This window comes from Syngnathoides biaculeatus, chromosome 15 (assembly GCF_019802595.1).
Source record: "Syngnathoides biaculeatus isolate LvHL_M chromosome 15, ASM1980259v1, whole genome shotgun sequence".
Classification (NCBI taxonomy): domain Eukaryota; kingdom Metazoa; phylum Chordata; class Actinopteri; order Syngnathiformes; family Syngnathidae; genus Syngnathoides; species Syngnathoides biaculeatus.
Window position 1 is genome coordinate 17092816 of NC_084654.1, and position 22430 is coordinate 17115245.

General features: G+C 44.1%; 5 protein-coding genes across 16 annotated transcripts in view; 3 read left to right on the top strand and 2 right to left on the bottom strand.

The window, feature by feature from the left end:
- Positions 1-150: 150 nt before the first annotated feature.
- tmed8 (transmembrane p24 trafficking protein 8) lies at positions 151-5690 on the top strand. 3 transcript variants are annotated; one of them, XM_061844533.1, is made up of 6 exons: positions 151-310; positions 617-728; positions 1806-1887; positions 1966-2056; positions 3671-3967; positions 4732-5690. In XM_061844533.1, the coding sequence occupies exons 2-6, from the start codon at positions 619-621 to the stop codon at positions 4947-4949; spliced, it is 798 nt and encodes a 265-aa protein (XP_061700517.1). In that variant the 5' UTR covers positions 151-310; positions 617-618; the 3' UTR covers positions 4950-5690. The 3 variants fall into 3 exon arrangements, with proteins under 3 accessions (XP_061700517.1, XP_061700519.1, XP_061700518.1); XM_061844535.1 differs by having other exon boundaries at positions 3674-3967; XM_061844534.1 differs by having other exon boundaries at positions 151-728.
- A 335-nt stretch (positions 5691-6025) lies between these two features.
- On the top strand, positions 6026-13802 carry zgc:163014 (uncharacterized protein LOC100038766 homolog). Of its 2 annotated transcripts, none has more exons than XM_061844531.1 (13): positions 6026-6192; positions 6275-6445; positions 6524-6617; positions 8100-8213; positions 8300-8392; positions 8545-8722; positions 8798-8926; positions 10483-10670; positions 10736-10932; positions 11022-11113; positions 11220-11274; positions 11426-11523; positions 13258-13802. In XM_061844531.1, the coding sequence occupies exons 1-13, from the start codon at positions 6131-6133 to the stop codon at positions 13470-13472; spliced, it is 1686 nt and encodes a 561-aa protein (XP_061700515.1). In that variant the 5' UTR covers positions 6026-6130; the 3' UTR covers positions 13473-13802. The 2 variants fall into 2 exon arrangements, with proteins under 2 accessions (XP_061700515.1, XP_061700516.1); XM_061844532.1 differs by having other exon boundaries at positions 11452-11523; positions 13258-13397.
- Positions 13803-13854: 52 nt separating this feature from the next.
- gstz1 (glutathione S-transferase zeta 1) lies at positions 13855-17577 on the bottom strand. Of its 2 annotated transcripts, XM_061843341.1 has the most exons (10): positions 17302-17577; positions 17079-17207; positions 16944-16995; positions 15980-16047; positions 15824-15904; positions 15605-15730; positions 15442-15517; positions 15305-15357; positions 15188-15237; positions 13855-14030 (listed from the first exon to the last, which is right to left on the bottom strand). In XM_061843341.1, exons 2-10 carry the CDS (start codon positions 17094-17096, stop codon positions 13904-13906), a joined length of 651 nt encoding a protein of 216 aa, XP_061699325.1. In that variant the 5' UTR covers positions 17097-17207; positions 17302-17577; the 3' UTR covers positions 13855-13903. The 2 variants fall into 2 exon arrangements, with proteins under 2 accessions (XP_061699325.1, XP_061699324.1); XM_061843340.1 differs by lacking the exon at positions 17079-17207 and having other exon boundaries at positions 17302-17576.
- Positions 17578-18050: 473 nt separating this feature from the next.
- LOC133513505 (uncharacterized) lies at positions 18051-21210 on the bottom strand. Its single transcript, XM_061844363.1, has 4 exons — positions 21076-21210; positions 20503-20694; positions 19841-20164; positions 18051-18358 (listed from the first exon to the last, which is right to left on the bottom strand). Exons 1-4 carry the CDS (start codon positions 21125-21127, stop codon positions 18051-18053), a joined length of 876 nt encoding a protein of 291 aa, XP_061700347.1. The 5' UTR covers positions 21128-21210.
- Positions 19358-22430, top strand: part of fsip1 (fibrous sheath interacting protein 1) — a 37070-nt gene continuing 33997 nt past the window's right edge. For 3 of the 8 annotated variants that reach the window (XR_009798381.1, XR_009798382.1, XM_061843333.1), the window contains exon 1: positions 21199-21922. Coding sequence is in view for 4 of the 8 variants with exons in the window: in XM_061843333.1 (XP_061699317.1) it covers positions 21727-21922 (196 nt within the window). In the remaining 4 variants the exon portion in view is untranslated. Of the gene's footprint in view, positions 19537-19944; positions 20029-21186; positions 21923-22430 lie in introns of those variants that run through there. The other 5 variants (XM_061843339.1, XM_061843338.1, XM_061843335.1 and 2 more) reach the window with 5 other exon arrangements.

Sequence of the window (22430 nt, forward strand, 5' to 3'; positions counted from 1 at the left end):
CATTTCTTGCGTGTGACTCGTCAACCCCCAAAAGCCAGTGTATCATATTTAAAAAATCTTAAATCTAAAATCATGAAAGTTTGAATCCAAGCGAAGGCTCGTAAATTATCACCAAAATCTCGCGAGAACACCCGTTTGACTGCGCGGCCTCTCGCTGTGCTACCTTCACGGAAACACGGAAGTGTCTCGATTTCCAACAGAACCATCACATGACTGGGGCGACATGGAGCTCTGTTTCACCGGGGACTGAGTGAGACCACGATAAAACCGTCCAGAGACCTCGCCTTTCAGTTCTCGGCATTATATCGTGGTAGGAACCTTTTTTTTCATGCTGTCTAGCTGAAGTTACGACCCCCGCCCCCTTCCCCTTTTCCCTGCTACGCCAGCTAACGTACGCTAACCAGTTAGCATGCTGTAAAAAGCACCGTGAAAGAAGCTGACAGTATTTCAGGGCTTGCAGAGTTATTTGACCGCCGATTACATCATATGAGACAACGTGAATCAAACATTAATTTTACAGCAACTCTTTAGCGGGCCCTCCTCTGTCATCCGGAGGGGCGGCGCTTCATCTTCTCGGCAGCGTCCTCCGGTTTTTCTTCCGTTTCTGTTTTTCTAGCCATGGAGAGATTGGAGGGCACGTCGGAGCTCCAGTCGCGGCTGTCATCGCTGTCCTTCTCCTCTTTCCCAGGAATAACATCCAAGCACTGCGAAAGCGTAGAATCTGACAGGTGAGCGACTCCCCCGGGAGCCTCTGTGTGTTTTTGCTTGGGTCATTTAGTGTAAAATGTTGCAACTGAACATTTTCGAAAAACTTAGTTTAATTGTGTGGCTTGGCTGTTAAGTGGTGCACCGTTTTATATCGGAAACATCTCACAGCACAGCACGGCAACAAACAAAAAAACATCCTGAAAAGTATGAATACTGGTATAATAATCATCCGGTTCTGTGATAAATATATGCCTGTTTCATTGAAAACAAAGCTAAGAGTAGCAAGAAAACATGATTTATTCTGTTGTATGAATGGCATCAGGTGGATACACGGGTTTATTGTTCTTACGGCCATCTAATGGACAAGCATTTACTTGTTCTGCTTCTTACTATACTTTGCTGGCATAGATGGATGAATTAAGATGTTTATACTAATAAATAATACTTACATAACTTCCCATATTTGATAATCTGTCATTGGGCATGGCACATTAGAATATAATGCCTTTTATTGCCGCTATACACATGCAGAATGAGATTGAAGCCCGACTGTGCAACAGCACCCTGGTTCGGAACCACTAGATTAAATTACTTGGAGGATACTGGCAGCCGAGTAATTAGCGCATCCGCTTCACACTTCTGAGGTTGAGGTTTTGCATCTGCGGTCCAGGCTTCCTGTGTGGGGTTTATGTTGTTTTTCATTTCAAATTGGATTGTTCTGAGGCGTTACTCTACTTGTGAAATGTTTTTGTGTGTGTGTGTGTGTTTTGTGATTGGCTGGCGATCGTTCCAGGGTGAATAGGGTTCACTGTCAAGAGGCTCCAGGTCACCCTTAATGATGATTGGAAGTAATAAGGATGACACCCCTTGATGCCAGAGTGTGTTTTCCCATGTTTAAACATTTGACTTGGTCTTCCTGTACTGTATTTTTTAATCCTGGTCAATTTACACAGAGCGAGGTATCAAAATCCGTGTTTCACTCATCCTGTGATGCGGATACCGACATACTCCTCATCGCTGCTTTGCAATGAAAATGAACTGCGTGAGGATTTTTTTTTTTTTAAAAAAACAAAAACATTTTGTTCTGTTTACTTCAGGCTCCAAAACACAGACCTCTCCACCAATCTGAGCCAGTCCCCCGAACCAGCTAACATGGATGCGTCCGAGCAGTGCGAAGAGGTGGTTTGTTGTGTCCGTCCGCGAGGTGCACGTTCGCGGAGTGTTTCTGCTATAAATGTCTTGTTTGTGTGTTTCGAGGCTAATGAAGAGGCCCCCGCTGAGCACACCTCAGGGGACCAGGGTGAGAAGAACGGCGCAGAGCCCCCTCCGCTCTCCGCCGAGATTAAAGGTTCGTGTGGCGTCACGATTGATGTTTTATTCCATGCAGGGCTTGGGTTTAAACAGCAGTTTATAGGTGGGTTCAGAACCGCTTCCTGTTTACTATATAATGCCCTTTTGTAGTGCCGTTCGAATGTGTAGATTCTGATTCTTTACTGTGCCCTCGTTGTATCCTACAATACGGGAACACCCGATGGTCACCAAGCAAATAGTATACCCCCCTGATTAATTGTCCCTATTATACAATTTTATCCTCGCTTATGGGGTATTGTTTGATTTTTAAGCCGAGGTAAATTCATGAGTTGTGGCACAAAAATTATCTCCTAAACAAGTAGAGCAACACATAACAATGTGGAAAGATACATTACTTGATTTATGATAATTTTGCTGCGATTGGCTGGCAACCAGTTCAGGGTGTACCCGGCCTAATGCCCGTTGACAGCTGGGATGCTCCAGCATTCCCCGTGACCCTCGTGAGGATAAGCGTCAAAAGAAAATGGATGGATGGATGATAATTTTGTTCAACGCATCCATTCACAAAATTAGGCAGGCAGTCTCATACAGGCAATTAGTTGATTAATTTATGCACGCTAGGTACAGAGTAGATGGTGATATTTGTCACGAATCCCACCAAGTATCTCGTGGGACGAGAGGGAAGTTCACTGTTAATAACAGGATGGGGCCGGAGCGAGAGTGAATTTGAATTTTGAATTTGAATGTCACAGGGAGCGGCGAGAGCAGGAACGAAAGTCGCCGGGAGTTGAAACTATGACAACAAAATCAACAGGAGTTGTCGAAGCCATGACGGCAGTGGGAAACGGGGGGAAATGTGTTTTGCAGGATTCTGTGATATTTTGGCTCGGGATTGGGATGGAATGGAATCAATATCTGTGGCAATTGGGACACAGCGGCATTTCAAACACTCACTCGGGAGTTGGGGGAAGTGGGATAAACCTCTGTGGGAATGGGAGGGGGCAGGAGTCCAACTCATGCATCTGCCTCTGGTACAGAGAAGTATGCAAATGAATTGCTCGTGAGACCCGTGAGGTAGAGTTTCAGTGATAAATATTTAATTTCCATTTAACACATGGGCTGTGTTCATAATCACTTCCCGTCCGCTATATAGCGCAGTAAACGAGTTAGCCATTTTGTAGTGCTGTTGGAAAGTATGTGTTTTCCATTATATATCGCCCCAAATGTATCCCACAACGCAGCTTGAAAAGTAGCAAATAAGTGATGATCACTCGGTAGACATTTTTGGACCGCATATCCCATCATGTGGAGTAGGTTGTGGTGTGAAAAGAGCTTTAATCTAAATAGAGCAACACAGATGGAACACAAATGACTTTGTCATAATTAATTTGGTGAAATACACTCAGCTGAAAATAAGGTTGTTATAATTGCCAGTAAGTACATTGTAATTACTCAACGCCATTTATGTCATTAACTGTGCGTCCAAGCATCATTCAAAAATGTTATTCATTTGACTGATGAGTGAACGATACAGTCTGATGTATAAAAAGCAAACATGTAGTCATGAGGGAGTAGAAAATGAGTAAACGGTTGTGAGCGCAGCCTCTGAAATCCCGCTCAACATGCCGCTGTTACTTCCTGCTCCCGCCAGCAGCCGAGACACCACCCCTGAAACCCCCGTCGACATGGACATCTGCGGCCCTCAAAGAGCTCAAGGCCAAGCTCCGAACGGAGAAGGACAGCATGGTGACGGTCTACCGGGGCGACATCATGACGGTCCACGTGCCCACGGTGCCCGAAGCAACCAAGGTGTGCTGGGAGTTTGCCACCGACGGCTACGACATCGGCTTTGGGATCTACTTTGACTGGACTCCCATCACAAATCGGGCCATCACTGTGCACATCAGTGAATCGAGTGACGATGAAGATGAAGAGGAAGAGCTCCAAGGTCAGCATTTGTTAAAAAGAAAAAAAAAAAACACCAAAAAGTGGTCAGAAAAAGAAGTCTCTGCGCCCTTTTTGAAATGCCAGGTTTTTGCGTAAATGGGACCCAAGATCAATAATTTCAGAACTTAACCCATCATTAATGTGACAATTCAATTGAAAGAAAGAAAATCTTTTTGAAAAGGCAAATCAATCTAAATAACTGGGATAATGCAGTTGCAAAAGTGTGCACACCCCCAGATAGCGGGGATATGTCTGTGTTCGGAATTCACTAATTACATTCAAACCCATGTTGGGAGTATTATTGGCAGAAGGGTGCTGAGGATGGAGCTCCCAGGCTAAAAAGCGAGAGGAAGACCAAAAAAGAAAAAGGTGGATGGATGTTGTGAGGGAGGACATGAGGACTGGGTGGTGGAGAGGAGGATGCACGAGATAGGCTAAGATGGGGAAAAAAATAACACGCTGTGGCGACCCCTAACGGGACAAGCCGAAAGAAAAAGAAGATTCTGGGTTCTGCTGTAAAGCAAAAATAAATGTCGGAAAATGCCTAATGGAACATCCGAACTTTATTTGGGGTTAATCAGAGGCACTCTGAATGGTGGAAGGTGTGCACTGACTGCCATCTAACGTAAGTTTGAATGTGATTGGTAATTTGATCTATGGTCTAACCTCTCTTATTTTTGATATCACAAAATCCTGGCATTTAAACACGAGTGTGCGGACTTGTCGTAGCAGAGGTATTGTAGTGTACGTGATTTCCCATTGCAGGCCCGGTCACCAACGGAGACGTGGAGAAGGGCTCAAAAGCGGAAAGCAACTCGAACGTGGTTGAGCTCATACCCGTCTACCGGCAGGACAGCCACTTGACAATCTACGGCGGCAGCCACGACTTCCCGGGGGAAGGCACTTACCTCTTCAAGTTTGACAACTCCTACTCTCTATGGCGAAACAAAACACTTTACTACAGAGTTTATTACAGTGCCTAAAACTCCAAATCTTTATGAATGTACGATTTAAAGAGACAAGAAATACTCCCATTATGAATGCTAGAGCTATTTTAAATGATCTAAAGTTCAGATAAAGCATAGAGGATAGATGCGTACGGGCATATCTATTTTTTACCACTCAGCTTGTGTTGCCAAATGTAAAATTTGAAGAAGCCTTTCATGGTGACGCCTTCCACCCCATTAAAGTCGAATCTTAAACGTGTATTGACATCTGTGAAGTAGCGATTATCAGGGAAGATCTACTCGACATCTACTTGCTTGGTGTTCTTAAGTGCTCTAAACGTCTATTATTTGCTATGATTTTTTTTTTTGAAACCGCTCCTCAATTAAAGCTAATGTGTGTTAGTAGGGGACATAAATCAAGAATGTACTGAAGCAAGCGATGGCTGATATCCAGTGTGTGTGTGTTTTTATGACACAATTTAACCCACGCGTTATCACATAAAGCTCTTATTATGTAATAGTGATTCAATATTTACATTTGCCGAGGGCCCCGGCTTTAATTTGCTGAAGTAATGTTTTACCCATGTGTAGTTTGTGCACAAGTCTATAAGTGAGTGAAGGTCACCGTGTTTGTATGTTCTGTGTTAATTGGACGTGTTCCTCCACACTTCAAACTACCTAATTTCATTTCACACGCTTATTTGTTTGTTCCGTGTGTTTAAGTTATGATGCTCCTGAAAAAGGTATATTCCACAATAAAGACGATGTTTACTTTGCTGTGTGAATCTTGCAAATGTGCTTAAACTAAACATGGAAGCGTATTTTGACTCAAAATGGTAAAGATGTGTTTTGCAGGAGCCAACGTGCTGCTCCACAATTAGAAATCGTCTCCCGTGGTTGCATTTAATGTGCCGTTAAGGGAGTGATGTAACCGTACCGGGATCCTGATGAAACCTTGGTTTATTTTCAGATATCCCCACTTGGCCACAAAGACTGCAGGTTTAGCCCGTTTTGCTAGATTATATACACATCTAAGTGGTACAGGAAGTGGTACTTGGTGTAAAAGAGTTCGAGAACGGCTGAATTAAAGGGAGCAGGTCACAGGTGCGAGCCTCTCTTTACTTCCTTGTTCTCAACCAATCAGAGGCCACGGCGGGGTTTGATATTTTGACGAGCCACAAACACAAACATTGCCTTCGCCGAGCCTCAGCAAAATTATGGGAATACTCAATTTTTATGTCCTTTGGTCCGTCCGTGACGCGCCGCGACAGTTTAGCAGGTGTGTAAACTTTCTCATGCAGCCCGTCACATTCAATTGCGACGAATTCGGGGAAAATTTGGTGTCTTCGGCCGTCCTGCAGCAAGTCAAACAGAAGATGCTTCCACGTCCACGTCCCGCTGCCTCTGCCTAAACAGCTGGTGATCTTCGGACTCGGCGAGTGGGCTTGCGAGGAGACCGCCATCTCCGCGCAGGTCGTGGTCAGCGCCGACGTGCGGCCCCAGGTCATTGGCACCATCACCTCTCGAGCCAGGTGCGCGCGAGCTGGGTCGGTTGTGTTTGTCTATCGGCGTGGAGGATGACGCGTGAGCGCTCTCCTCTCATCTTGCAGGTGTTTGACGTTTGAGGAGGGCTGGAGGCCTGATATCGAGGCGGTGGGGGCAGAGAGGGGCAGGCGAGGAGTTTACGGCAAGATAGTGCTCACAGTGAGTGGACACGTGCATGAATCCTCATTCTTTAAGATCTAACAACGAGTAGCACTTGTTTACCTTTTACATCTGAAATTCTAATAAAGACGTACTGTATATCTTCCTTGACATTCTATGCAAGGTCCCATGCCACCATGAAATAATATATACTTCATGTCTCTTCTGAAGGTCAGCAATATGGGTTGAAAATGCGCAGGATGTCCTAGTTTGTCTTTTTCCTGGCATTTCAGATTGCCAGATTTCATATGTGACATGCTTTCCACCGACTGGATTATTGATCTCAATTTAAATATGGAAAACATCCTCTCTGAGTGGCCGTTGACTATCTATTTGACAAAGCATTCATAGCGACCTAGATTGTGTGCACATGTAGAGGAAATGAGAGCAGAAATGAGGCGGGGAGCGTGACAGACTAGGGGAAGTAGGTGAAGGTAAGACATTAGATAGCATCTAGTGCAGGGGTGCTCAATGTGTCAAGCGTGATCGACTGGTCGATTGCGGGACGGCGTCCCAAAAAAAAAATACGTCAGCCAATGTTCCCTCTCAACTGCGCGCGTGTGCAATTGTGCAGATATTCTGTGTTGCTCCGATCCAATGCAAATTGCAAGTATAACAGTTATTCAGTTTGTGGCAACCATTGTGGCAATGTGATTCAATGAGTGAGGGATGACTGGTTGTTACATCCAAAGGCACAATTCACATACATACTGTAAAAAAAAGAGGAAGCCACTGGTTTCTTTTAGGCAGCACACGGAACTTTCTCTAACAACGACCGCTGCTCCACCACACACTCTGTTTCCTACTTTACCTTACACCCCTGCCACGGTCTTAAAGACGTACACTTATAATTACAAATGTTACAGTACTTATGCAGCCCATCAATGTGTTTTATTATGATAGTATCCACCAACGCTGCTTTAGTTAGCAACACAGTCTGGGCAACGTAGAGCAAAGACGAGCTAGAAAGGCTGCTTATGTTTACTTTTGATATTAATGGAGAAAGTTAAAAAAGAAATGCTGTCGTTTTAAGATGAAAATACTGTCGAAGTAAGTGAAAAATTTAAGAAAAAGTAGTTAAACTGGACGAGATTTTCTCTTTTACGAGCGGGAAAGGTCTGGTCTGAAGCCAAAGTTGAAAGTGCAGGATGAGATGGTGTGTAATTGTAAAAATCCCACCTTGGCACAGCCTGATCCAGGATGAAAGCACAGACAATACAGTGCACAAAAAGCTAATTCTGTATTTTAAATATAGGAGGCAACATCACATTTACCTTAAAACGGTTCGGGAGCATAATCATCCCCCCCAGTCGGTAGCTCTCGCGAGAGGCTGGCTGCTTGAAAAGTAGAACTTGGGGTAAAAAAGTCTGGGCATGTGTTATCTAGTGTACTGATTTTTGTTGTCTTGAATAGCAAAACTTCAAGGATGTACCCTCATTTTCCCCACCGTTTGATGACCAATGGTATGCCTCCCTGTAACAGGTCCAAGAGCAAGGCAGTAGTGCTCCACTGCCACAGAGGAAATGTCTGTTCCCAGAACAGCTCAGCACCACCGATCTATCAGGCACTTCACACCAAAGTGTTGCAGAGGACACGGTGAGATTACGGACTTGAAAATACTGTACGGCGCTCCAGTCCAACTCTCACGTCTTTCTCGGCATCTAACCCTCTTCTGTTCACAGTTGGGCAACAGTGTTTGCTCTGGCGAGATCCAGATGAATAAAGTTGACACCACCATTTCAGCCTCGGGAAGTAAACTTTTGCGCTGGCCGACGGTAAGAGTCATGCTTTGTCCGTAAATGTGAGTTCCGTCCTTTTTAGTTACAGTCGTCACTATCACATTTTTTCGTTAAGAAAGTCAAAGTCAATTGTACCTCTAATGCCATCAAATTGTTGAGATGTTTATTCTGTGACTTCCTTTTGAAAGGAAGAGACCCCCAGAGAGAATGTCATCAGCAGGAGAGGTTATTCAAAATGGAGCTCCGATGATCCGGACCGACCCGTTGAGAACATCGGCCGAGCATCGACTCCCAAAAAAATGAGGCTGTCCAGGATGAACAGCCAGGAAGAAATGACTTTGCAAATAAAGAAGGACGATCGAGAAGGTCAGAAAATAAGTGTCTTTACTTTAATTAAAAAAAATAAAAAGTTCAACTGCTTTTGACAAAGGTCTGCTTCAGTTTCAGTGCGGCCGTCAAAGCGATGGAGCCACGCGATGTGCCTCAGTGACCCGGACACTGCCATTCTCATCGGTGGGGAAACTTCTGATCAGACCTCTTGCAAAGACTCCCTCTGGAAGCTGGAGTTAGGTTAGTAGAACTTCCCAGTACCCTTGAGCAAAGACACAAGTGCCGTAGAGCTCGTGCATCACCGAAATCACGTGACGAGCCAGAAGTGCCAGTCAAGCAAAACATTCTTAAATGCTAAGTTGGTTTGGAGACGACACGAAAATACGTCTCCCAGAGTTTTGTCCGATACCGTTAGACATTTAGAAGGTGATAATAAATGATGGTACGTGGAAAAATGAGAGACACATGGCATAGAGGACCCATATTTAATGCTGAAGTCTACGTTTTCGCTGATAAGAAATTGCGCTTGTCTTGGACAACTGGATCTACACATGGATCTGGTGAGTAAGTCGTCGAGATTTACATGGAAGAGTATGAAAGGCTTAAAAAGTCTGGACGCATACAAATACTTCCTTGCTGGATCTGTTCTCAAAGGGGAGACTGCTCATGAATGCGGAAGTGTGTTCGGCTACACGTTAACCTTTGCTGAAATCCATACATCTTTTCAGCTGGTATTCAATACAAATACTAATATTTAAATAAATGACCCCTGGTTTCACACAAACTCGCATTCATTAACTATGATGGGGGGGGGGGGGACAAGCGAGTCGGCTCCTCCGTAGCGTTTCCCAAGAAGTATTTATAATGCCAAATTGGCTCAATTGAGAACGATGCGTTTAAAAAAAAAAAAAAGACTGAGTCAACTCCATCGTACACAGAAGCGTGTTGCGGCCACATGTTAAACTTTGGTAAACCACTCCATGATCGACTTTTTTTTTTTATTAATATGCATTGTTCTCAAATAAGTCCAATGTGTATTAAAAAATAAAATAAAAAAATAAAGTACTGGAGTTAGACAATCTGTATAAAAGGAACCTACATGAACCCCTTTATTTTTAATGATTAAAACGCCCAGCTTTGTCAGTGTGGTTTACAAACAGCACCGGTTTCCGCTTCTGCGCTACGCATGCCCAAAGTCGAGTTATTCATATCCGGGTCACTCAAACGCTAGTCAAACATGTCGGTTGCTAAGCGTAAAAGACAAACTGCTCATGCCTGCTAAGGCTTTATTCTGAAGTACATGTAAAAACCGGTTCCCATGAGCATTATCAATCGGAACCGAAAAATCGTTTCCCAGGACAAACATCAACAGAACCGAATGATCGGTTGCCGTATTTGCCGAAATCCTCATGCCTGCTACCGGTTTCCTCCCACATCCCAAAAAGATGAAACATTAACTGGAAACTCTAAATTGCCCCTAGGTGGGATTGTGAGTGCGGCTGTTTGTCTCCATGTGCCCTGCGATTGGCTGGCAACCAGTTCAGGATGTCCCCCCCCTCCTGCCCGTTGACAGCTGGGCTAGGCTCCAGCACTCCCTGCGACCCTCATGAGGATAAGCGGCAAAGAAAATGAATGGATGGATAATCGATATTACCTCAATGGCAACCCCACCTTATTTTGTTGCAAAATGACCATGGTTTTACTTTCAGCAGTCGCTGTGAAGATCCAGATAAGGATTAGTCAACGTTGAAGGGGGGTGTGCTGTATAACGCAAGTCCACGTTGTTCTTTTTGCAGACAGTGATTTCTGGTACCCAATGAGCTCCTCTACATCTGGACCCGCGCCGCCTTGCACCAGAGGACACGCAGCGACCTACGACCCCGACTCCAAGGCTATCTTTGTTTACGGTGGCCTGAGGGAGGGCCAGCGTTACAGCGAACTGTATATCCTCAATACTCTGACTTGGAAGTGGAAGATTATAACAGTGGGTTTAAAAATGCTCTATTTTTAAAAAATGAGAGGAAAACCTGTGACTTTATTTCTTTTTAGGCGAAAGGGAATATTCCCAGCTTGGCGTATCACACTGCCGCTTTTTATAAAAAGGAGCTTTTTGTCTTTGGCGGCGTGCACGCGAGTGCGACTTCGGGGGAAAAGTTGTGCAGTAATGCTTTGTACATCTTTAACCCGGAGTTTCAAATCTGGTACAAGCCTTTAGTGGATGGAGACAAACCTCTGCCTCGCTTTGGGTCAGTGTCCGCAGCTATTTGTTACATCAATGCTTTTTTTTTTTTTTACTGGTGTCATCTTTTTTAACGTTCTCGTTTTCATGCAAAAGCCACTCGGCCACACTTTTGTCACAAAAGTTGGTCATATTCGGTGGTCAGAAAACTGCAACATACCTAAATGACCTCCACGTCCTCGACCTCGGTAAGATTGCAATTTCATTGATGGTGCACGGGCATCATATTTTGTGTTTTGAAGTTTGCACACACATCATTTTTTCTTTTTTCTATCCCTTCTTTTCCGGGTGAAGGTTTCATGGAGTACACAGCTGTGAAATGTGGAAACATGCCACCGCTGCCCCGGGGGTAAGTGCAGCGCTTGGTGACCTTGAAAACTCATTCATGCGGATACTGAATCTGAATCTAGTCCATCTAATAATTTTGACATTTCTCGATACTTGTATCCTAATTGGAGTGAAGTACACTTAAAAATCATACCATGAATTTACCTGAACAGGTTTCATGCTGCCCTTCCGGTTTCAGACAACAGGATTTTAGTGAGTGGGGGCTGCAGCGCAATTGGAGCCTTGCAAGATGTACACATCTTTAACACTGGTAAGTATTTTGACAAATTTTCATCATCCAAATACAGTGGAACCAGCTAAATTGAACATGTGTGCGTGCTATTTTTCAAATTTGTAAATAATATTTGTCTTGGGAAATGATCTGCTCGGGCTAGAACACTCACCATCATAAAGCCTTAAAAATATTTTACCATTGACACAAGTGTAAAAATAATCGATGCGAAGGTGAGACAGGTTGCAGAAGTGAATGTATTTATTTTTTTAAATCAGTCTTCTTTTTCTTTCGGCTTGTCACGTTAGGGGTCGCCACAGCGTGTCATCTTTTTCCAGCCAAGCCTATTTCGTGCATCTTCTTCTCTAACACTTACTGTCCTCATGTCCTCCCTCACAACATCCATCAACCTTTTCTTTGGTCTTCCTCTTGCAGCTCCATCCTCAGCACCCTTCTACCAATATACTCAACTCTCTCGCCTCTGAACATGTCCAAACCATCGGAGTCTGCTCTCTCTCACCTTGTCTCCAAAACATCCAACTTTGGCTGTCCCTCTAATGAGCTCATTTCTAATCCTATCCAACCTGTTCACTCCGAGCAAGAACCTCAGCGTCTTCATGTCTGCTGCCTCCTGTTGTCTCCTCAGCACCACCGTCTCTCATCCGTACATCATGGCCGGCCTCACCACTGTTTTATAAACTTTGCCCTTCCTCCTAGCGGATACTCTTCTGCCACATAGAGCACCAGACACCTTCCGGCAACTGTTCCACCCCGCTTGCACCTGTTTCTTCACTTCCTTACCACATTCACCGTTGCTCTGTATTGTTGACCCCAAATATTTGAAGTCGTCCACCTTCGCTACCTCTTCTCCCTGGAGCTTCACTCTCACACACATATATTCTGTTTTACTTCGACTAATCTTCATTCGTCTCCTTTCCAGTGCATACTTCCGTCTTTATAATTGTTCCTCTGCCTGCTCTCTGCTTTGACTCCAGATCACAATATCATCTGCAAACATCATGGTCCAAGGGGAATCCAGTCTAACCTCATCTGTCAGCCTATCCATTACTAGTCCAAACAGGAAGGGGCACAGCGCGGAACCTTGATGCAGTCCCACCTCCACTTTAAATTCTTCTGACACACCCACGGCACACCTCACCGCTGTTCTGCTGCACTCATACATACTCCCTTACTATTAACATATTTCTCCGCCACACCAGACTTGCGTATGGAGTACCACAGTTCCTCTCTTGGTACTCTGTCATAGGCTTTCTCTAGGTCTACAAAGACACAATGTAACACCTTCCACGAGCATCCTCAAGGCAAATAGTGCATCTGTGGTACTCTTTCTAGGCATGAAACCTTACTGTTGCTCGCAGATACTTACTTCTGTCCTGAGTCTTGCCTCCACTACTCTTTCCCATAACTTCATTGTGTGGCTCATCATCTTTATTCCTCTGTAGTTTCCACAGTTCTGAACATCGCCTTTGTTCTTAAAAAGGGGATTAACACACTTTTCCTCCATTCTTCTGGCATCTTCTCTCCAGCTAGTATTCTATTGAATAAGTTGATCAAAAACTTTTAAATCATAGTAAATATTGAATTTCCTTCCACACTCACCCAGCCAATTAAACATGCAATCAGATGTATAGAAATTTGGGCCAATTTAGAAATCGCACAACTGGGGGTGGATTCAATTTCCGAGGTTCCAGTGTACAAATATTTCAAGCACATTTGGTCCGACGCAAATTCGCCTCTTCACTTCCTCATCAGACACCAACATGTGGACTTCGGTGGCTTTTTCCGAGTTGAGCTCCAAGCCTCGCGCCGGACACAGCATGATCCATTTATCCTCGGCAGACTGTCATACAACCTGGGAAGACGAACCTGCCAAAGTTCTCTGCACGTTGCTCGTGTTTGGCGGCTCGGACTGTTCCGGTACTTTCTACAATGACACAGTTAAGTGCACAGTGGAGATTCCCTCATAATGAATGGTTTGGGGTTTTTTTTTTTTTTTTTTTTTTTAAATCTAGAAAAGACCATGAAGTTTTCAAAACATGTTCATGTAATATTTGTTAACAAAAAAAAAAAAAAGTTACTCAATTTTAGCAATTGTGCAATTCAGCCTGATCCTCTTTTAATGGCTGACTCCATTATCCACAATTCCTTCAAGCAGATGGTATGCTGCAAGCTGTGAAATGTCTGACTTTGCATAGCAAATCTGTAATTTGCACAGTTTTGCACAATCAGGAGTGTATATTTAGGACTATGTTTCTTGGTTTCGCAATAATGATATTAATAAATGCCAGTGTTTTCCAGCTAAGAGTTCCCATGTTATTTCAAATGACACGCCATACAACGTGATTAACTTCAAAGCATTTTATTAACAAAGTGTACATAGCGGCAGAGCAGCGGTTCTTTATGCTCGGAGGTCAACAGGCGTGTCGGGTTGGCAAGATGGATGGCTCACTTGGAAGGCGTCAACCTCCGCTAAGGTTTGATTCAGTCTTTGGATAGTTGGAAACAGGCTCATGTCCACTTTAAATCTGCAGCACACAGTCAATGCAAAGAAGTCAGATGGGGTTATTCAAAATTTCATACAATTAAAAGGGAATTACTGTAATTCCCGGCCTACGGAGCACACCTGGTTATAAGCCTCACCCAGTACATTTGTAAAGGAAATACCATTTGGTACATACACAGGGCCCAGTCGTGTAAAAGCCGCAAGTGCCCACATTGAAACACGAGATATTTACAAAGAAAGACAGCACAGAGAGAGTTTAAAACTAGTGCCGCTGCGCTAACAACACAAAAAAAAACATTCCGTTAAAAATCACTGAGACATGGCAATAACACGCTAGCGCAGCGCTAAGAGGGCCAGACCGGTAAAAGTCACTTCCTCGGCACATATATTTCACCGGTCTCACTCGTACCTTTTTAAAAAAGCCACTCAAGTGCCCCCTTGCAGCCGTTAGGAAAAAACGCACAAATTTAGTCGCATCACCACATAAACCGCAGTGTTGAAAGCCTGGAAAAAAATTGCGGCTTATAAGTCGGAATTTACGGCATGTTCAAAAGGGACAAATGCACTTTTCACAATTTTAAACAGTGCCCAGTTGTCTTGACCCAGTGACTTTCAAACATTTTGGAGCATGCTCCCGCCCGCGTTACAGATACAACAGGGGTGTCAAACTCACGGTTTCTCTCAGAGGGCCGTTATGTCTGTGAAATCATAAATATCTCCGACCCCCTAATCGTATTTACACGTGGAATTTATGAAGTAGTTTTGGAATCATAAATAGAGAGAATGGGTTTTTCAACTATTGTTGATTGTTTGGCCACACAAAAATGCTTGCAATATCTCAATATTATCATTTAGGATATGACAATGGGAAATTTTGGTGCAGATTTGAGCAAAAATCATGGAAGTTGATACACATGATTTGCCTCCGCGGGCCACATAAAATGAGTTTGACACCTGTGCGATACGCCTAGAACAACTCACAATGGCAAGAAATATGCCGTAACAATGCATTCATAATTATTGATCCCTAGGTTATTTTGATGAAAAGCAAGCCACAGACATTGACACTTGAACTGTCAAGTTCTAAAAATAAAAAATTGCATATCCCTGTCATTTTTTTTTTTTAATTTAGGAACACTGTGTTATATATTAAAAAAAAAAAAAAGGCCAAAAATATACCTTTCTGCATTGTAGACTTGTGGGACCAGACAGATGTCAGCCATGGATATCTAAAAGGTAAAAGGACTCTGATCTGAGCTGTGCTCTTCACATTTTTTTATTTTTGAAAGCCCTTACCTCATCACCCACACAATATTTCCCGGCTGTTTGCTTCAGCAGAGGCTCCAGAGCTGGATGAGTGCAAATAAGAACGTGATTAATATTCATACGTCTTGCTGGTCGTGCGGTTCTGAAAGGATGTGTCGCCCACTGACCTTCAAACCCTCGTTTAATGAAGTATTGCGCCCACTGCACTTTCTCTGCTCCGATCTTTTGGATTACGTGTAGATTCTGAAACATCCGGCAGATGAAGTTCAGCAGTGCTGTGACGGCGACTATTTTCTGTCCATGTAAGCTGAAATATGAATAAATGCTCACCTGCAGAGGTTGTATCCCAGAGGCGATGAGATCGCTTATCATCCGAACCTGGGCCCTTTTTTTGGGGTCAGACGGAAGGAGACGCGGTCCGGGCCTGGTCTCATCGAGATACTGGATCACCGCCAGCTGCAACGTGGACAAAACCGTCAGAAATGTCACATTTGAGAGGAAAAAGTAACATTTTTGTCATGACTGATTCAATTTTTGGGCGTGACTCACCGACTGACAAAGGGTGATGCCGTCAATTTCCACCGCGGGCACTTGTTGCATCGGGTTTAAAGTCTTGTAGTCCTCCGTAAGCTGCGATGCACAAAACATTCCTGTCACAAAATTTCATGTTGCACTTCGACTTCGATAGCTCGTGGAAACCTGTACCTGCTGACCTCCATCTTTGATGAGATTGACTGGCACCTGGTCATATTCGATACCTTTCAGGGCGAAAGCTGACACAAAAAAATTAAACGACGTAATAAAGTAAAAGAGGAGTGAAGAGCAGTATGGTGATCTACTGGTTAGCATGTCTGCCTCACCGTCGTGCCATTTGAATCTGTGGCCCCACATTTACAAAAAAGTTAGGTTAAAGACCCTAAACCACAGGTGTCAAACTCAAGGCCCGGGGGCCAGATCTGGCCTGCCATGTGAGTTTATGTGGCCCGCGAAGCCAAACCTAGAGTGTTAATTTCCATTATCATTGTAAAAATCTGTACTACAATTTTACATTGTCATACGTCATAACTGATACTGTTGAGATTATTACAAGCATTTTTGTGTTACCAAATGTGAATAGTTGAAAAACATTACCCTTGATTTATGATTCCAAAACCAGCTCATTGATTGATGATGTAATTGTGATGAGATGACTTCCGATATTTTTGTTTCACAATCATAACGGCCCTCTGATGGGAACCGGAACAACAATGTGGCCCACGAGAAAACTAAGTTTGACACCCCTGCCCTAAACAGTCCATATATGTAAATGATTTTCATAGATGTAAATGGATGTGTGCGTGCCTTGTGATTGCATAGCGACCAGTCCGGGGTAAACGTCGCCTCCTGTCCAAAATCACCCGGATTAAGCTAATCGACGGTTGTCAAACTCAAGCCCCGGGGGCCAGATCCGACATGATTTGTGATTTTTACGTGGCCCGCGAAGGCAAATCTTGTGTCAACTCCCATGATACTTGTGAAAACCTGGACCAAAATTTCAAGTTGTCATATCATAATGTTGAGACAACGTGAATAATAGTTGAAAAATCCATTACCCTTGATCCAAAGCTAGTTGATACATTTTGTGTTAAACCGGTCGAGGCTGGAAAGTGGACAAATATGTATAGCTTACCGATGCGTACCCGCCACGAGCAGGAGCTTCTGAAGTATCCATGCAAGACGGGCTGGATGAAAACAACAAAAGGACATTGTTTTCATTGACATTTAAATAAAGCTCGTGCTCCGAATCATCCTTTTTTAATTTCACCTTGGTTTGCTCAGACATTGCTGCTCTCAGTCAAGTTTGCACACTGTAAATAAAAGTTCTACCCAGATGAGCGGAGCCACGTCCTCTGACAACCAATAGGACGCGCTCCTCGCATCCCTCCTACCTACCCTTTGGTCCATGACCAGGCAAAATTAGGGTCGCATCTGCCAACACGCACTAAAAGGAGAAACTAACAAACAGCGACGCTTATTAGTTGCAATACCTTTGCCAGGAGAACGCAGGACAAGCGCATAGTCGGGGACGGGGTAGGTTTTTTTTTTTTTTTTTTTTTTCAAGCTTCCTTATTAGTGTCGTTGTGAACGCGTCCCACTCTTTTCGTTCCAAAACGTGTTATTGTGCCCTCTCCATTCGAGAAGAAGGAAACTTTTTTTTTTCGTGAACGGACTGAACTGAATCAGTTTATGAAATTAAGCTTGGCCGCTGGGAGCGGAAACGGAACTGCCGAAGCGTTCTGAAACCTGGGGGAATGGCCAATGAGCAGACAGCGTGTAGGCGGGCGCGGCACCTCATTCGACGTTCTGCCTCGTGATTTGCGATTCGCGGGCGTTGTCGCTCACTTCGGCCGATGACCAATGAGGAACCGGCATACGTTTACCACAGTCGTGAGCGCGATTGTTGTTTTTCTCTATGTGCCCCGCGAGTGGCTGGCAACCACTTCAGATAGTTGTGATAGACTCCAGGGCTCCCGCGACCCTTGTGAGGATACGCGGCTTAGAAAATGAATGGAATTTTTTTTTTTTTACAAGATGACCCAAACTGATCTTGTTGAATATGGTAAATATCGTAGTACCGCCTTCTTCCAGAAGGAGGTCGTGTAACGACTTACAAAAAAAAAAAAAAAAAAATAGCGATGATGAATAATGCAAATATTATTCTTTTTGTTTTTTAACAGAGCCGGGGTGTAAAAGACTGCGTCTCGCTATTTTGCTGAGGCTGCACTGCAGCGTCTATTCACAGGCGCGATCCCACTACTGAGCGGCACGGGGGCTTTGACCTGCTCCGTTTCCGACCTCGGCCGGTGCACCCCTCCTTAGGCGACCTGGTGCTCCCGAGCTCACCCGGGAGCGCCATATCGATACCGAACTTAACGCGGACGCCCGCTCGACATAGTCCGCCGCAGCTCAGAACTCCTGAGCTCAAACGATCCGCCAGCCTCAGCCTCCCAGTGACTTGGATTACAGGTACGCGCCACCGCACCCAGCGAGTGTGAGCATCGCTGTCGTGGGTTTTGACCTCAACTGACCTGATGTCATCCGAAGCTATGGCGACATCTAGTGGTCTCCATATACAATCTTTCCCCCATCATGGTGGTTTTTATAATATCTTCATGGTGGCTATAACCCTGATTACAAATATTTCAATCTTGTTGGTTTAAGGTATCGCATATGTTCCTCTTTTTACTAGTTGACCCAAACTGGGCTTGTTGAATTTTAATATGGTACACATCGTTGTGCCACATTGCACCAGGAGGAAGCAGTGTAACAACCCCCCCACCCTCCAAAAAATTTTCTCTTTGTTTTTTAACAGAGCCGCAGTGTAAAAGACTGCGTCTCGCTGTTTTGCTAAGGCTGCACTGCAGCGTCTATTCACAGGCGCGATCCCACTACTGAGCGGCACGGGGGTTTTGACCTGCTCCGTTTCCGACCTCGGCCGGTGCACCCCTCCTTAGGCGACCTGGTGCTCCCGAGCTCACCCGGGAGCGCCATATCGATACCGAACTTAACGCGGACGCCCGCTCGACATAGTCCGCCGCAGCTCAGAACTCCTGAGCTCAAACGATCCGCCAGCCTCGGCCTCCCAGTGACTTGGATTACAGGCACGCGCCACCGCGCCCGGCGAATATGAGCACTGCGGCCGCGGCTTTTGACCTCAACGAATGTGACCTCACCAGAAGCTATGGTGACATCTCGTGGTCTTCATATACAATCTTTCTCCCCAAACTTTGGGGGCCAAACAATCAAGCTTTAATAATTTATTGCACCTTCCATACTTAAAAAGCAACACTGGTGCTTTACAGAACAGAAAAATAGAAACAAAACTACTCCCATGTTATATGGACAGAGTATCATCCTTAGCGTTCGCCAAAAACTCATATATAGCATTTTTATTTGCAGGTATTAAAACCGGTGAACAGGAAACGGTTTTTCTTCGCCGATTGGTCAGAATCGTATTGTAGACGGGATTTCATAAATTCGCTGGCGATTATTGGACCGACGTCAACAAACCAAGCTGTTATTTTTTCTTAAAGGTGTACACGTACCGACCGATGGTGAGCTTTTACATTTGCTCCGGCCCCGCCCATGCACAAATGACTGAAAAGTAAACGCGGTCGTGCTTTGGCCGGCCTCTGCTCACCTGTGAAGTGAACTCACCTGCTCAGACATCATCTCCACCACGGCCTCCTTAATTGGCTTTAAGATCAGCTATCAAAATGAAGGTATGACTGAATCAAATGTGAAAACTTTTGTCCATGGTGCAGTAAGGTGAGCCACTTTTCCAAGTGTTTACAGACTGTGAAAAGGTCATTCGGGTTTAGACTTGTTTATACAGTTCTCTCAGACAGGACTGACTTCACTTAGTATCCTCTCCCAAAACATTTAAGCACATTAAAGTAGAAATCCAGTGGTTTGCATTAACAGTGTATCAAATAGGTCATGTAATATGTACTCTATTTTGACAATGTGATGTTAAATCCGCTCTCATTTAATAGTATTTTGAGAAGGATTTTTATCGACAATTACGAATTTTCAGGGACGGACGTGGGCCGAGAGGGGCCAGCCACCGGCGCCGGTGGTTGGGGCGGTCCCTCAGAAAACACGTTATGCACGCGAGACACGGGGCTGGGAACCGTCGCCGAAGCAACGTTATCGCTGACCGGCTCCTCGTCCAGCGAGGAGGTTCTGAGGACCGGCGTCCTGGCAAGATGCACGTGAGAATGCTCGGGCCGTCTGGCGGGTAACCGGGGTCGCAGCTGTACTGCAGCACGGTGCCAACAGCGAACAAGCCCCTGTTGGTTTCGGTGTGATGCGCCCAGCTGTTTTCAACCACGTAGGGCCTCACGCATCCTGGGAGGAAGACCGGAAGACCGAGAAATTCTGGGAAACTGTTGTTTTCATTTGAATTAGACTTACAAATGTTTTTAAACTGGGGCACTGCTGTTTTCACTTTTACCGCTGCAACAAATATTTTCAGCCTGGTTTACGGCCATTTACCCGGGGAGACCAACAATACCAATAGGCGCAATGGAATTCTTTGGCTCTTCTGGATTTTCTCACACATTTTAATAGCCACAACACTTGGGGACTTTTCAGTTGTACCTAATAAGGTGTCCAGAGAGTGCACATTTGCATTAATATTAAAACACTAATCAACGTGTGCCCACACGGGCTGCAAGTGACTTTACCGTTACTGTGTATGCACTTTGGTGGTTCTGACGACCAGTGTCCCAGTGCGGTGCAGGTGAGGACGTTAGGTCCATTTATCAGGTAACCAGAATCACAACGGTACTCTACAACGGTCCCCACGGGGAAATAAGCCATGTTGGTTTTTGGCACGTTAGCCAAGCCTTGCTCAACCATGACAGGTCTGAGACAACCTGGAAAAAAAAGGAGCCATTTTGAAAAATATATCCTTTAACAATGCAGCACTCACAGGGTTGCTATATGTACCTTGAGACTAGGGCTGTAACAAAACTTAATGCAAAATATTTAAAGATTGGCACACTTTTTATTATTGTTGACAAACCCCAATCTTAATCAAGTATGGGCGTTGTTTAAAATGTGACTAAAAACAGGATAGTCATTTTCAAATCCTTTTCAATCTGCTGTATATTCAATTGAATACAGTGCACAGTCAAGATAATGTTCAAAATGCTAATGAAGTTATGCTAAAGTGATTCTTTCCAATCCTGCACAAAGCAATCATACTGTATTATGCAATTAGGGTGGTTGTTGTTTTCATGTCAACAAATACACACCTTCCCATACCCAAAGTACGGATTTAAGGCCACTGTAGTGACAATATTTCATCGTCAAGTGTGCTGCCGAGTGAATAAACACGTCACAGTGACCAAATAAGGTCTAAGGTTAGCTACCTAGCTGATGGAACGTACAGTACGTAATGGACACACCACTACATGACAACACGGGCTGGGATACTTCCCCCTCGGTTTCCTCACAACGGTGACATTAAAAACAATGTTTTCAGACCTTTGTTATTCAATATTAAAACCTAGATATATTTGTAAACGGGGCAAGCTACCTGACGGCTAGCCTGCCCCTAGCTAGCTGAAGGTAGCCAAGGTAACGCCTCCATGGCAACGAATTCCAGTTGTTGTTTCTACATCCGAGAGATTTGGCGTCCGTAGTTACCACGCATTCGACGCAACAATTGAAAATACAATTTCGCAGGCTATCTTTTAAAACAAACACACACGCGGGCGAGGAAAACCATTAACCAGCTAATGAGCAAAGGTTCAAGGGGAAATGGTAGTATGTTTAAATGTTATGGTATTAATACTGCATTCGCGCAAAGAACACGCGTCGATTTAACGTCAGAGAAAGTCTTTGTTATGGTCGTGAATGACATCGCGGTTGTGTCCGAGCTAGCAGACAACGGTGGAATCTAAATGAATTATAAATTGCATTTTTTTTTTCATATTTCGCTAAAAGCAAGACTAAAGTACGTACTGTATATAGTTCCACGCTACACACCATTAGTATTGGACGCATTATATTTGATAATTATCATGGAAATTAACTTGGGAGGTTTAGAAAGCATTTCTCGACCTCCATCAAGAGAATCTTCTGAGACCACAGAAAGAGGTGAGTGAAATGTGACGTGGACCAATGCACGTTTTTTATTTTTAAGCAATGAAGTACTAAAATATGAAAATGTGTTGGGGTTTTTTTTTTTTAATGGGTGAAAGTCCAAAGTCCCATCATTCATTCATTCATTCGTTCATTCATGAGACTCCCAAAGTAGGCCTTTAATTAATATTTCTGGAGCATCTGTAACATTATGCAGTTTGAAAACCAATTAAAGGATCGTCAGTACCACTTGATGGTGCTGGTATTCAAACGGAGGAACAAATGATTTGTGTTCTACAAAACTGACTCAAATTTCATACCGAGTTCGTAAATTTGTCGGTAACATTTAAGAGATCACTATTATTTCATTTGTATATATTTTGTGCTTGGTTTTTCTAACCAATTTAGCATTCAATTAACCTAATGTGCATGTTTTTGGAATGAGGGAAGAAGCTGTGCATGCGGAAACATGCAAGCTACACAGAGTAGCCGAGATTCGAACTTGTACCCCATAAATGAAGCA